Below are 15,996 nucleotides of genomic sequence, written 5' to 3'. Positions count from 1 at the left end.
CGCGAGAAAGTGAATAGTAGAAAAGGCAACAAAAAAACAACAAAATGATAGTGAAATTGAATAAACTTTATTAACGGAGACAAAAGAAGAAAAAGAAACATTGGGAATTGAGAAGAGAGAGTAACTAATAAACATCCTACTGCTGATGACAAACGGAACGATAGTACATAGGAAAAGAAAAATTATTCAAAAACATTGGAAATATTTAACGGAAGCGGCAAAGCGACAAACAAAGCAGAAAATATAAAAATGTGAATGTTATTTAGCGAATCATCTTTAACGGAAGCAAAAACCAAACAAACAAAGACATTGAACCATTCATTGAACAAAGCAACACAAGCAGAAAACAGAAAGAAACGGCAATTCGGCGGAAAATCTGTAAAAGCTGACAACGGTTTGCGGGAGTAGAGGGAAGGCGCGTACGCGAGCAGAGAAATGAAAATATTTACAACAGATTGCTCTATTTCTACAACCGCGAGGTTCACGCAAAAGATGCTTAAAGATTGTTGAAACCAATTGAAGAAAATAACAAAACAAAACAACCGCACGCACTCTTATCGCACCCACGTAATCCCGGCGTATAGGAATAGAAGACAAATGGTAACAAAAGAAAACCACTCGAAAAATAATCCTCTTTCTAAAAAGTACTAGAACTAGTAGCGAGTGATAAAGCCGGGCGAGCGCCATTGTGCAATCGCGGTGAAAATACGATAGAATAGAGAAAGACTTACAATATACCAAGCCCTTGCAAATCACGTGTAGAAAAACAGAACTCAAAACAACAAACAAGGAATTAATGGATTTATTTAAGAAAATACCTGAACGTTCTTTACGTGCAAAATAAACCACTAATACACTACTCTGTTGCCTGCTTAACACACAGCCTAACTTCTCCGGTGATCTCTTTTTGATACACTTTGTTTTGATTAGCTGATTTAAAACAATAGCTTTCTGTTTTCGAATAGTCAAACATCATTCTTCCACTAATTATGGACAATCAAAACTAGCAAAACCGAACCAAACTCCAATGGTTTCCCACAGATGACTTTCGAAACTGTTTTACATCGTTCAGTTCTACTCGAATGCGGTTTTCAAACACTTCTAGTTGAGCTAAATTGAGTTTAAAGCTCTCAAAAGGTGCATGGCACACACTATTTACTGACCGTTGGGAAAATCCCCTTTTACCCCCTGGACATTATTCATCGCTTTACCAACGACTATCTCCGATTTCGGCCGCATCTATCGCACTTGAGGAAACCAAAGTACCTTCTTGTTATCCGCAAATCTCTTGCATTAAGCAAAGAATCTTCCCCACATTAAACTCGACAGCAAATCAACACTTAATTTGCGGAGAAAATAAGGTCATAAAAATGGGTTCCAATATCAGCGCTGTTTCCACCTTAGGATGGATATTTCATTCCCCCCATCCCGACATGGAGGCGCCAGGTAGTTGGTAGTTATTATTTATGACTATCTCATCCCTTATCGCCATTACAGCGCGAAGGGAGTGACCATAACAAGGAACCGCGGAAGGATAGAAAATAACCTCCACCCTAAGACATCACTAGAAAACATTACCGGAGCAAAATCGGTTTGGGGACAGATAATAAAGTTTTAAATAGCACACCCAAGACTTGAGAACGATTTCTTAAACAGATTTACCGACATAAACCGTACGATATAGAGGGCAAGAGATCCGCTAGAGGGAATATGGATTAATTTTGATAAAATCTTTACTAAACGATATGCGATACGCATTCGAAACACAATAACACCCTCCTGCTTCTTTGTTGTAGAGCCTACACAAGAAACAATTGTCCAATTTGATACAGATAACTTTTGTTTCCAATATTCGCAAAAGAAAGCTAACCTTATAAATGAAAATTAAATACCAAATCGATCGATAGGGGAAAAACCTTGCAAACAATGATAGAGAAAACTTCAAATCACAAGGTGAAAAAAGATCACCGTTGGAAGATTTCAAATTAGAGAAAAAAAACTACCATCACTACCACCAATAGAAATACAAGAAAAATCCATCCCTATTACTTGAACGGCCTTCTAAATCTCTTCAGAGTAATCTTAGGATCTCAGCGTAACGACCTCCACCTCTCTCTCAAGATGGCGTAAGAAACCTTAACCTATAAAAAGTAAAAAAAACCCATCATACCGTTTTTTGTCGATAGGGTGAGGAACCTCTGTACCTCGTAGAAGAAAAAAAAACAGAACAAACCACATACAAAAGCGAGATAAAAACCTGTTACTACTATTCTTGATCTTGAAACAAAGTTTAGCGTCGATCACCCCGGGGCCAACACCTTGGCCGGGCTGCTGCGATCTATTGTTGACTAATTGTTACTAGATACTATTCCTCCTCGAATATTCTCACCTACTTGTTTTCGCCTCTATCGTTCGTTCTACCTTTCTAATCTCTTTATACAAATGAATACTAATAAAATAAGAGTACTAAAGAATAGAATGCACAAAAATACCACTTGGAATGGAGTTAAATCGACGGAGAACGGACGGGCGCGCGGGACGTTAAAAAAAATACGTGGAAAACTTGTTAATAAATAGAAGAAGCAAAAACCACACAAAACCTACTAAATTTAAGAGTAAATAATGAAAGGGAACAGAATCGGGACTGTTCGAGCGGTACCGCTTCCTTTCGAGAGTCGTTTTTTCTTAGCAGTAGCTTCATTAGAGCAAGGTTTGTGAAAAATGGGAGAAGTAATACCCAAACATTGTTTTGTTATTATTTATTATGTAAAAAAAAAACTAGGTGCGATTGTAGAGTTTATTCGTAAACATATATGTGGGAGCAGGGAGTCCACAAAGGAACACGACGTAGACACGAGCAAAAAGTGTCAAAGTTGGCCTTGTTTTAGAAATGACCTTAACCCTCACCCAAATGGCCTACTTCGATTTGGTAATCATGTTTCTATGAAGGATGACTTCCAATCGTTTATGTTGCATTGGACAATTTTCGTAAACAAAAATCTTTCTTCCGAGAATCGAAAACCGAACCACCCTGTTCCGGGAATCATTACCGGTTTTGCGTGTGGATTTTAATGATGACGAAAGCTGCTTATCTTGCGGCCAAATTTCTTATCAAATCCACGAACGTTATCGCATGGGTTTTTACGAACCTTGTGTTGGTTGGTAGGAAACAAAAAACCTGCACACGAAAACAAACACAACCTTCAGTCACAGGTTGTATTTTTTTCTCAGCCGAAGTGCAAAAACATCATAATTCGTTTGGCGCGATCGTTACAACATAAATGGACGGCATAAAACGAGCATAGGCTCACAGAGCATCAAGAAATAAGAGTGCCTCTAATCAGCCATCAGCGTCACCAGGTCAGACGAGGTTCCGTCTCGGACCGCGGACTTCAGCAAAACAGCTCGTCAATATTTAAAGCCTAACGGAGCGGTCTCGATCATCACAGTACCGCGCCAAACGTCAATCAGAGACGATCGATTTTCCTTTTTTCCGGAACACCAACCGCGAAGTCACCATGAAGCTGCTGTTTTTGCTGAGTTTCCTGCTATGCGCCATCCTGGCCGCCGCTGGCAAGTACTCGTGCCCGGCCTGCCCGGCCAACTATCTGCCGGTGTGTGGCAGCGACGGAAAGACCTACTCGAACGAGTGTGTCCTGGAGTGCACGGTCGCACCAGCGGTCCGAGTGGCCCGTTCGGGAGAATGCTAGGATGGAGGATTTGACCCAGAAAAACCGGAGAGGACCCAAATTAAACCTGCTGATTTGCTAAGTGATCGCGCTACCTGATGCGTTTAATGGAATAAAAGGTGTGTTATTATGCAAGCATAACCGGGTTTTTGAGTTTGATTTTGTGCCCAAAAAAACGGTCCTCTGATCCGGTCGAACCCTTTTGAGAAATGGTCATATACGGAGTTCTGGAGAAATATACCCCAATAATCTGAAAATATCGTTCCAACGGTTTGAAAAGAAATTTAAAAAAACTGACAACCTTTCTGATAACAACCATACGGGGCAATACGTGTACCGCTTTGTGATTAGAAGTTGGTCAAGAACACAAAACCAAACTGATAGGCCCATGAGGGGGTAACGAAAAGATCAACTGCAAGAAACCCAAACAAAAGTATCATTAAAAAGCCAACCTTCCACCACCAACGAGGAGGACCCACGTCGTGTTCTTTTGGGAAGGGCGGAATCGAAATGGAGGAAAGATTGGACGGTAAAAAAATAAATCTTTATAAAAAAATAAATGTTAAGCTATAGCGCGATGCCCCAGGCTGGCTCTGTGTGCGAGATAGAAACAATGTAAAGTGCAACAAACAGTAAACCTAACTCTAATATATAAATATACATATATGCTAGCCTCTAAGTTGTTCACTGTTTTTCCGTTCGATTAAAACAATAGACAGCGAATGGGGGGGTCTCAGACAAAAAAAAAGAACATACCACTCCCAATATGCTTGCGGCTAGCGAGGAGTTTAATAAATCTTAGCAAAACAAACCTAAATGAAGTAAACTGAAACAGCAGTAAAAGAAATACAAGTAGAAACAAAACCGGAAACCCCCGTCTAATGCTACCACCCAAAAAACCAACCAAAACTGTACACGTACACGTACAAACATCATCAACACATTTTTTCAAACATGTCTGATTGAGGGACCAGTCTTTTAAGTTTCGCCATTGCTCATAATGCACCTCAAAAGTAAAAGGAAAACAAGGCTGTACGTGAAAAGTACTTCTTTCAGGCCTTCTGGCATTTTCCAGCTGGACACTTTCAAACTGTCTTCCCCCCGCTTCTGGTGGGTTTTTCACTATAAGACTTCGAAGTAAATGAAGCACAAGCTAATACTCCGCTCCTTTGTATGCCCCACTTCTATGGCGATCGTATTTTAAGACTCGCATCAACTTTAGCCAATATTTATCACACATTCCTGCACTACATCCACAGCTGCTTTTCTCGTTTAAGATATGGTAGAAGATGTAGGATGAACGAATCAAAAAATGTCTACATTCATCAAAACTTATGGTTCCACAACATGGACCAGCTTAGAGGACACATTTGGAAAACAAAAACAAATAAAAGTAACTAGCAAAAATGTACTTGGCAAAGGAAAAAAAACAGCAACAATTAGTACACGATTGATCAAATCTCTTCGGGATAACGATCGATATATTGGTGGTTGGGTTTCCAACTTTTTTTTCCCCCGCATTCCCTTCACGTCCTTCGGCGGGCGCTCGAATCGGACGAAACCCAACCGGTGGATGGATTGATTTTTTTGGTGCACCCGCTTCGAGCACATTTGAATTTGAAGGCCCATGAGCAATGGTGACGTAGCTTAGCAGTAAGGTGCCGTTATCAGCTGAAATTGGGATCATAGCTTTATTACGATAGGATTAGTGGACTGCGAGCGGCAAGAGCGGTAGGACGACAGAACCGGGTGGAACGGAAGTTGCACGATGATGCTTCGAACGCAAGAAAGCGCAAACACTGGTATGCAAATGTTAGAAGAAGCAGAATTGTCACTCGGCTCCTCCGAGGAATGGACGGAATGGATCTGTTGCGAGAATGAAAACGCACTTTGCATACAAGGAAGGAAACGGATCCTCGGATATGAGCATGGTGAAGGGATGATGAGATCTGCACACTTTGTAAATAGGCCAGATACTCTACTCTAAACTAGTGCCGCTCTTCAGCTGCATACTGATCGGTTTGGAAAATAATAAATAAAAACTTAACCGACACAAGGTACAAGGCTTGTCAAGGGCAACTCCGGTCAAAGCTATGAAAAGGAAGCTCTTGAAACGTACGAAACACACGCCAACGCTTGGGAGGCGTTTTTGTGGCACCTTTTTTACTATCCAACTCACCTACGAACTAAACTTCCTAATCCGTGTCCGTAATAATGATAGAGAACTAATTAATTGAACTGTGTAAATAAATACAACTCTGCAAAGCAGCGATACATAACTACTTTAAAAAGAAAAGAACTCTACTGCACATAACCCTAAAATCAAGGAATTGTGCAAAAAACGGTACGATTAGGTAAATTAAGCAAAGCAGAAACTCCAATAACCGAACACTATCCAACCAAAATGTCCCCGCCATCGTAAGAGGAAAAATCGTTTACATGTTGTGTTTAGTGTGCGTGTGTGTGTGTGGGTGTGTGTCTGTGAGTGTGTAGAAGAACGAAGCGATAGATATTAGCAAAAAGGAGTAAAAACAAACAAACAAATATAATGTCGCCCGCTGGTTGGGAAAAATGAATTAGATTTATAGTGAAAAGAAACCCAACTGACTAAAACATATAATAAAGAAGAGAAAACTAAGAAGAATATCCAATAACAAACGCATCGAGATGCACGAATGCAAAACAAAAAAGGGATTTGAAAAAAAGTGCGATCGAGAGAAAGATTGACTAACAATATGTGAACAAACATTATGCACCAAACGAAGGAACTAAAACCAACGGCCCCGATTAAGAGGAAAAAAGCAAAGATGCAAAAAGAAGTAAAGAAAGAAAGGGTTGTTTGTGTAAACTTCATAAAGAGAGCTTCATTTCGTACGACACTATAAACTCAGTCGAAGTTATAGTATACACTTCTCTAACTAACTATCGCGAGATAAGATAGAACGATTGAACGATCGAACTGGTTTTCTATGAAAAGCGAGGACCGGATAGGAATTGAGCCCCATCATGAATTGGATACCGATGGCATAAATCGGTATCGGAGGGTATTTATTGTGTAGTGTATTTTAATGACACATAGGTCAAGGAGATGCGTGAGTCGAAATGCAAACCCAGAACAGGAAGCTATCTCGGCAGCACAGATGCGACCAGCATACATTCGCTAGACTTATCACAATCAGCACAACTTGCAACTAGTGACTAGCAGCAACTAATGGACACAAGAAAACACTTGTCTCTTTAGGCACAAACTTATACCAATACACGATAGCGTTGAATGACCACACACCCATCCAACAGATGCAATTTATGCTACACATAGTCGCGCATAAACTAGCGAACGAAGGATGAATCTTCTAGTAAAGAAATTGTAAGTAGAATAAAAGGAGAAAGGGTCAGAGAAAAAAAAACTATCTGCACTACTGTTTAGAATCATTCAGAACCAGCTTCTTTTTCCTAACTCTCCCTTCACCTCTATCTCAAGCACTTCTTCGACAGACAGCAAGAGAAGAATACATTCAAACGTAGACTATCGTAAAGTCTGTACATATTTTGATTACTTTATAAATGACGAAATAAATTCATCTATTTAATTCAGCGGTGAATGTTGTTTCTGTTCAGATGACATGAGATTGATCGGACCGGGTAATTTGTAAACCCCCATAACAATTGAATAAAGCTAAAATACCTTAACCTATCCTTATTGAGAAAGAAACCGCGTTCCATGTTACAACATAGTGTAAGGTAAGTAATAAACCTTAATAGATGTATATATTCTCTGAGATGGTGTATATCATATAATACATTCCATTTCAAAGGAGGTTACATCAATAAAGATGGTTTATGTTTGCTCAGATATGGTCAACGGCTTCGTCTCTTTTGTGTCATAAAACACTGTTTAACTAGAACGAAGATAAAAAGCTGATTTTCTGGTGGTCTCTTGCAGCAATTGTCTTATCAAATTTGCCAATGTTTGTGTAGGTTTGTTAAGCCCTCCATAACGAAGAGAACGTTTTGTGTTGTATAAACAGTCCCTTCGAATGATGATTATATTTCCATCCGACGTAGGTTATATTTCCTTCAGACTGAGTGTAAAATAATCATAATTCGGTTGGCGCGATCATTCCAACGCTGGCGACGCTAAGCTGCTTTGCAAATAGCACAAGAAATATTAGTGCTTCTTATCGGTCATCAGCGTCTTCAAGCCAGCCGCGGTTCCGAGTTGGACCGTGAACTTGCAAATCAGCTCTTCAATATTTAAGGGCTACCGGAACGGTCTTCATCATCACAGTACCGGCCCAAACGTTATCCTGTTACGATCCTTTTCCTTTTGGAACACCAACCCGAAGTCACCATGAAGCTGCTGTTTTTGCTGAGTTTCCTGCTGTGCGCCATCCTGGCCGCTGCCGGTCAATACGCGTGCCCGGCCTGCCCAGAGAACTACATGCCGGTGTGTGGTAGCGACGGAAGGACCTACTCCAACGAGTGCGTTTTGGAATGCACGGTGGCGCCGACCGTACGAGTCGCCAGTTACGGAGAATGCCAGGAGGAGTAGGAACCCGCACGATACAAAGAACACCAGAGAGAAGACCGGAACTAAACCAGTCAGCCGCTCGGTGACTATTACCATATGATTTGGAAGGAATCAAAGTTATATTCTTATCCGCAAGCATAGCTTCTGTCATTTTAGTCATGTGCAAAAAAGATATTCTGATGATAAAACCCTTTGAGAAATGGTTTAAAATTCCATATAAACATACTGGCCGATAAAATTGTAAATGCATCTGTCTACGTCTAATTTGTGTGCTAAAGACACTAGTAAGATACTAAAGATCAGGTTTTTTAGTGGTCTCATATCCTGTCGAACGTAGTAGCAATGTGTTGTGCTACTCTATTTTCAACGAAATGTATTCTTCCTGTTACTGCAAACCTAACTCCGCCCAGCTCATTAACCGGTTTTGCAAATCGAATGTTGCCTCTATTAAACGTAAGTATACCAACACAATCGATGTAAGATGCCTGAGAGATGTATGCGTCTTTCCGGAAGATGCAGTCGATGCACACCTTAAGACAATGAAACCACTCACCGCCTGCAACGAGAACAAAGATGTAAGCAATCTGGTTAAGGGTTTTGTGCATCCGCATACTTACGAATCAGGCGTTTACCAACTAACCGGCAGATTAGAGGCGTTCTTTCGTTGTGTTGTTTGCTGAAGCTGGATCCGTGGGAGGACACTCCGACTCTACCCGACCCGCGGGACGGTTCTGTGCGAACAACAAAACAAAAATCACGTACGCCAGTCCGCTTCACCTACGGAGGCGATGAGATTGATGCGATCTGATGTGCGAGACTTCACAATATACACTTCAAACACTGACCGGGGACACACGAAAACGACACTCAACACTGCACGATGGTCCCGGAACACCGTTCTTCCAGCGGGAAGACAAAACTAGCGATTTAATTTAAGAATTCTAAAATATTTCCACACACCGCTGTCCGCGAGCGACATGTAAACACCAAGCAATGACAAGAGTGACGACCGCAAGGTTGTTAAAACGAAGCAATATTTGCTTCAGCAGGTTGGATCACCACAACTTTCCTTGTCTCTTTATCTTGGTTTTGACAACTTCAAAAGTGCTGAACAAGATTACTCGAACGCAGCAGAACTTGATTCAAAAGGTTGGTCTACTACGAAGGTCAATAAAATTTACAGATGATTCACACAAAATTATGATGAAGATAATCTTAAAAATTTTCACATCTAGAACCACCGTGCTCAGTTATATATTACAACAATGAAATCACAATGATTTGGTCCCCTAGTTATTCAAAAATAAATGGATGAAGAAACTAAATAATATTTGTCAAATAAAGAGATGCTGTGTTTGTAACACATGGTTAAAAACTACTATAATATTTCTAAATTTTATATTGGCAAGCAAATCTGCACTTGCTAAAATCAACAATGAGAAACATAAACCTCTGTGATGGCCCAACCTTTTGAAGCAAATGCTGCTTCGTTCTAGCAACGTTGAACGTCACAACTAAAATGTCTTGAGTTTTGGAACAACAAAGCACACACTCGGGATGTTTGCGTGAGGATATACGGTTCGTAAGTGAAAAAGTGTGTCCCGAATGGTGCAAAAACGGTACGTTGCAGCCCGGAAAGTAGCGTTAAACGTTGGCCACCACAGCAGCGACCATTCGTGGGGCGAAGAAAATTGTGCAGCGATCGAAAAAGAGTGATTTTCCGAGCATCGGGCTTGGCTGGTGCACTTTCTTCCTGCCCGTGTCGAGCTCATCATCCCCCTGCAAGACGAGGTGTTGCTGGAGCGTGTGTATTATGTGTGTTGCGTGCCGCGAAACTACTCTTGGCGAATTGCAAATAAGTGCACGGTTTGCCTGAAAGCTGACCGCGTGAAAATAGATGTGAATTTTTTCCAGAAAAACGCCGTCTGCCACCTTCCTGCCCTTTTCTTTTGCATACACTGATCGGGTTAGCGTACCCTCCGTCGCGCCCAGATTCCCTATGCAGCATCTCCCCGTGCAAACGCATAAAAGGGAAAGCATCGTAAATGAAACGAATGACGTATCCTTCCACCAGGATAGCGTAGAGATTATTGGGGAAAAAAACCTTTTGAGCTCGAGATACCGGCGCGCTCGATTATCTCGCCCCTTCGGTTGACGCACAATCTCCAGGGGGAGGCAATCTTCCTTTCAGCGCAATGATTCGATTTATTCGTCTCAGACCTAAATCGCCGGCGAAGTGTGGAAAGCATGGGCAGCAGTAGGCGTGCTTGCGTGTGCGTCGTTTAGTGTGTAAGCCTTTTCTCGCGGAAATAGAACGCATCTGGGAGGCGGTGCTAACTACTCTGTTCCACCGTTTCCATCGTGACGGGCGCGATAGCTAATCGCGAGCGTTAAGGATAAAAATAGTCGATATCTTCATATCGCCCGTGCAGACGATACCGTTGCCGCAGCAGATAGTGGAGGCTAAAACTTATCTTGTGGTCCCGTGGGATATCTGTCTGGATGTGTGAATTCGTCGAGCGGTCTCGTGCCAGCAAACGGTCGCTTCGAGAGTGCCACATATCAGGCAACATTTTACTTTAAAACCCTGCTTTCTGTTAAACTCAATTGCATGATACCTTTTCCATTACAGCGCAACACATTAACGCTACCCCTAGTGATTCCAGCCCAGAAATTTTGCCTCTGTATCAAAGTGTATTGAATTTTAATGTGTCTAAAGAACGGAGAAAATATACCGTTCGTGAGTGAAATAAGCTAAAGCATTTTTTAAAGAAACGAATGTTAAAACCGCGCCTCATTGATGGCCATTCGTTTGTGAACCACAGAAAGTGTAAAATTTTCTAAATAGTTAGCGAAAAAAACCTGTTCCAGCATAAAACCATCTTTACCTTTAGCCGGAGCACGTAGTTGAGCTGATCGGGAATGAATGTGTACATTCTTGCAACATAAAAATCCATCCTTCCGTTACCGGTAAGTGTACTCCACTCGTTTAAGGTGTAATTCTTTCCATTTGATGACTCACGTTTCGTTCGATTGCCATTAGTAATCTTCTTGCCTTCCCTGCCATGGAATGTGTCCCCGCCTACCTGGGCGCTTCTTATCGATAACGTTTTGGTGGGCGAGCATCGGTGAATCAGCCCGTTTCGAATCCCGCTGCAACTGTATTTCCTTGGCATTGGGCTGGAAAAAGTTGATGAACTTGTTGCAAAACATGTTCAGGTGTAACCTTGTACGAATAAAGGACTCTTGAAAATTAAAGGATGAAGCTGGAAGGAGAAAAGTAAACCTTCTTTTGGATAATGAAAAACAAAGCCGTTGTCAACCTGCGATGAAACGCACAGGAATGAAGCCTAAACGGTCGCCTTTCTTCTCCGTCGTTGGTCGCATAAAAGGCAAGGCTTAACGCCGGTACGCCGTACAAGGACTAGCTTTTTTTGTTTTTGTCTTTCCAAGGCACACAATTGGACCATTGAGGAGAACCGGCGAGGCCACCCACCATCGAGCTAAGAAAGTAAACTTCGTAGCCAGCTTTGTTCTTACTTCTTTTCGGTGGAAGTGGGATTTGTCAATGAGTTGGTTTGTTAAATGATCAAGAAGTACGAAAGCTGAAGCTGGAAAAACAAATGAAAAAACGGTTCGTTACACTTAAGTAAAGCTAGAAAACAATTGTTTGAGGTAAATTTTTATAGATTGAAGGTTGAACTTACAGCTCGTAAATGTCGAATGTAAGATGGCTAAAAGTTTGTTCTTGGTTATCAAAGCAGGCCGGCAAAACATGGTGGTCCAAAAGAAGATCACCTTAAACATAAAGCCAACCAAAGCCGCCCGAAACCGCAAAAACCTGCCTTCGTTGGGCATGGCATGTCATCGTCACCTTTCGGTCACCTCGGCCTTCGCTGGACGGCCGCAACCACTCCCCACCAGAGTTCCATATCCGGCCATCGTGCGCGCGGGAGGGAAATCGGCAAGTCGCGCGTTGCCACGCGTTTTGGTTTTTGCTGCTTCCAACTTTTCAACTTCACGACACATCTTCTTCTGCACTCCCCCCCCCCTCCCTACCGTGCAGCCGCCCCCCGCTGGTGCGTTGATGGGCCCGAAAAGTCCGAGGTGTTCCGTTCCGGCGATACGTACTATCCAAAGACACGGTCCACGCAAAAATGAAAAGCGTTTGATGAAATATAATCACACGAACGATGTTTCGTGTTTCCCTTTTTCGCTGTTGTCGTTGTTGTTGTGGTTGGTGCAAAGTGCAGCACTAATCGAAACAGAGACCTTTCTTTTCTCCACTTTCACCGTAGATTTGGCAGTGTTGTGAACAGCGTTTCACTTATCTATAAATCGAAGCGTCAATATTAAAAGAAAGTGGTAGTCTGTTTTCCTTCTTCAAGTAACATTTTGGACTGAAGATTGTGAGAGACTTTAAGCTTTGATTAAATCGTTAAAGGTACGTGTATTAATCTTTAACATTCGATAATTAATGACATTTTGTGTTGTTCTACTTCACCCTCACACAGCCCAAAATACTGATCAACTTCGATCACAACACCTGTGCCGTGTTTTTTCGGACTCGTTCGATTAAAATCCCACCTACCGTTACTTTGTATGATGTCACACATTCCACCGCCCGGGGTCCGGTTCCCGCCGCGAAGGCACCAACATCAAAAAGAAACATACCGGCGGCGCTACCTGCCTTCGACCGTCGTTCGTCTCCACTCCGCCCCACCGCACGTGCGAACCACCGGGGGGACGTTTCTGTTTGCGTTGCAATTTGAATTGATAACGAACCCCGGGGCGACACAATCCGCGTACGGCCTCGGGACAAATCCGGTGAAAGAGCGGGGCAGAAGAGGGAGGCCCTGCGAAAGACAAATGTTTACCGTCAGCTTCCGAGCAGGAACACGATCGTCGTGGCGTGGCCGACGCTGCTTGGATTGACTTCCGGATCGGGTCCCATTGTTGGCATTCTTCTTGCGGCCTTTTCCGTCCCTTTTTGGGCGAAAGGTTTTCCTTCACAATCCACGGATGAACAAAGCAAAGCGCACATGGTACTGACGATGACGATCCTGTCTACTTCCGATCGGTGTCGGTGGTATGGGGAGGTATTTTTGCGATCTAATTCCTTTCGACATCCTAAATCAAATCCTTTTTCACCGAAGCGTGTTGCGTTTTGCCAGAATCCCAAGCCATTAAAAATTAAATTCCTAGTAGATGGAACTCTTAAAACATTATTTAACTCAAGCCAAAAACTACTTGATCTAGTAAACTGTTGTGTAATTATTGAAACGTCACTTTTATGCCGTTTTAAGTCATCCCTTTAAAGACATTGAGCTAATGTTTATAGTTTAAAGGTGTTTGAATTCATCTGTAGAATTCAGTAGAAAAATATTAATTTCATTTCTATATTTCTTCTTCAAACCACCCCCTTGAATAACTTCTCGTGGCAAGCAAGTCCGTCGCTATACAGCATTTAGCTGAGCCATTGATGACGACAACCCGCGAAATGGCGCTGGAGTGAATTCATCTGAAAATAAATATTACATTAAATTAGCTTCATCAACTTCAGCGAGAGTGGCTGGGCGGGACACGCTGCTGTCGTCATCACGCGCCGCGTCTACGTTTTACCATTAAGCTGTATGCTGGTGCTTTCGTTTCCTTGTCCCCGCCGAGTTCCCGGCGTCGTTCTACCGGTCTCGCCTTTCCAGCTTCCTTTGAAAGGTAAACCGCTGCCGTTGACGTCATCGAAGGCATTTGCCACAATTTGGATACACACTGGGTTGAAGGAAAACTGGCTTTGCATACCTTTTATTTTTCTATTCCAGTGCCACGTATTTTGAAAACGTAATGAGAGTGACACGATTTAATTAGGAAGAAATAGGATCCACTCGACAGATTGCGCACCCGTGCAGAAGTCAAATATAATCAACGTTCTCTTATTGCTCGATCACGTTTGATCTTCAAACTGTGACGCACCCGCGAAAGCTTCTTCGGCAGACGGAAAGGACGGGACTGTTTATGCATAAGGCTGTCGTAAATAATGGAGTCATATTTCTTTTCGAGACGCTTCTCTTCTCGCATTGACGAACCACCGGCTTATGCCGTAGAACAACGTGCCCGCCTAGGGCGGGAAGAATCGGGTGATTGGAGGGAGGGAAGTGGACTATCACGTGCCGGAAAATCATTTCCAATCCGAACACAGTGTAGCAAATGGCGCGGGGCAAAAGAGAGGGAGCAAACGAAGATGGTGTCACAGTATGATTCCTCGTCGACGTTTGTGGTTCGTCGAGAAAATTGACACAAAATGCAAATCAAACAGAACATAGGCTCGACGATGCTCTTTTTGCAACCTGTTGCCGGCGTTGGTGTAGGCGAAAGCAAACCACAACCCAAGTAGTACGGTACCCGGCCATACACGGATTGACTCGGTTGTATCAAATTTGCAAATACAAACAAAGCTGACCGATGTTTTTCCTTCATTCCTTTCTTTCGCCCTCCCCCCGGTGATTGGTCGCATTTTTCCATGTAATTCCACCTCGCGGATAAGTGACACCGTGCGCGAAACGTTCGTGACATCCAATTACCTCCCGGTTGGTGGATCGACGGTAGAAAAATCGAAACCCTGAAACACTCTGGAGTCCCTTCCCTTCAACCTGTGACGGGGTGGTCCTTTATATGCTGCTCCTCAAATTGGTTCGCGGTTTGTCTGCTGGAAGACGCTAGACAACGAACGTCCTTAGTTGACTTTTTTTTGGAAAGCGATATGCCGATCTTATTCCTCCAGCAAAAAGCAGAAGTTGGGGAAAGCAGTTGAAGCGAACTGAAAAATAAACTTTAGGTACATTTTTAAATCGTTTTCTGGACGATCTAAAGTCGATAAATGGACTCGGTTTTATGTCTTAATGGAAACTGCTGTTGAAAACAAACTCGTTTTGGAGCTTCATGATAAATGGAATGTATTTCAACAATCGTTTTATGCCTTGTTGAGACATCAACAAACTCAAACAAATCATTACCTAACAACTTTCCTCTTTATTGTAACCTTCCCGCTTGTGTACGCATGTTGAATTATGATACGCTCAATCCCCGCTTATTCACCGTTCGATGGTTTCTCGGTGGGTCGAGAATAAATGAGCATTTCGTGACGTGAACCACAACACATTTATTCCCATCTCTCCACCCTATTCGAGGCGTGTGTGAAACATCTATTTCATTACGAACCCTAATCGATCACAACAATCGAAATGATGTGATGACCGCCAGGACACACAGACACCACACGACACACACACACCCCATTAGCAGCTCATTCGATGAACCTGTCCTGTGTGATAGATTTTATTTGCATGCCAATCCCAAAGCCAGCCTGCCGCCGCCGGCTGGCTGGCAGCTGTTGGATTATTCAAATTGGAACTAACCCGGCTAAAATCTGACCTAAAACGGCAGACTTTATGCTAGCTTGGATCGTTGGCCAAACGCCAACGTACGGGGAGCCGGCGGGGTTCATGGCTTCCGACCCCAAAGCCACCGATGCCGAAAGGATTATCCTCGGTACATATCGACAGCTCATGGAACACCATGGAAATGGGTGAACTTTGTGAACCCCTTTTTCCTACCGAATGGTGGAATTTGTTTCCATTAATGTCCAGAATCGTTCGGTAATGTGTGTCGACACTGTCGTGATTTCACGAACCATTTCTCTATTTCAATATATTTCAACTTCCACATTCAACTATAAGCTATATTTTCACTATCCACTCTCGTCAAAATCAATCACAACAA

The 15,996-nt window shown here is 42.6% G+C and overlaps 1 protein-coding gene across 1 annotated transcript; it reads left to right on the top strand.

The window, feature by feature from the left end:
* Window positions 1–3,494: 3,494 nt before the first annotated feature.
* Window positions 3,495–3,710, top strand: LOC131281752 (trypsin inhibitor ClTI-1-like). The gene has a single exon (XM_058311100.1). It carries the CDS (start codon window positions 3,519–3,521, stop codon window positions 3,708–3,710), a length of 192 nt encoding a protein of 63 aa, XP_058167083.1. The 5' UTR covers window positions 3,495–3,518.
* The last annotated feature ends 12,286 nt before the right edge of the window (window positions 3,711–15,996 follow it).

The sequence above is a fragment of the Anopheles ziemanni genome, chromosome 2, assembly GCF_943734765.1.
Source record: "Anopheles ziemanni chromosome 2, idAnoZiCoDA_A2_x.2, whole genome shotgun sequence".
Taxonomy (NCBI): domain Eukaryota; kingdom Metazoa; phylum Arthropoda; class Insecta; order Diptera; family Culicidae; genus Anopheles; species Anopheles ziemanni.
Note: the sequence above shows the minus strand (reverse complement) of the source record. Positions and strands in the feature narration are given on the sequence as shown.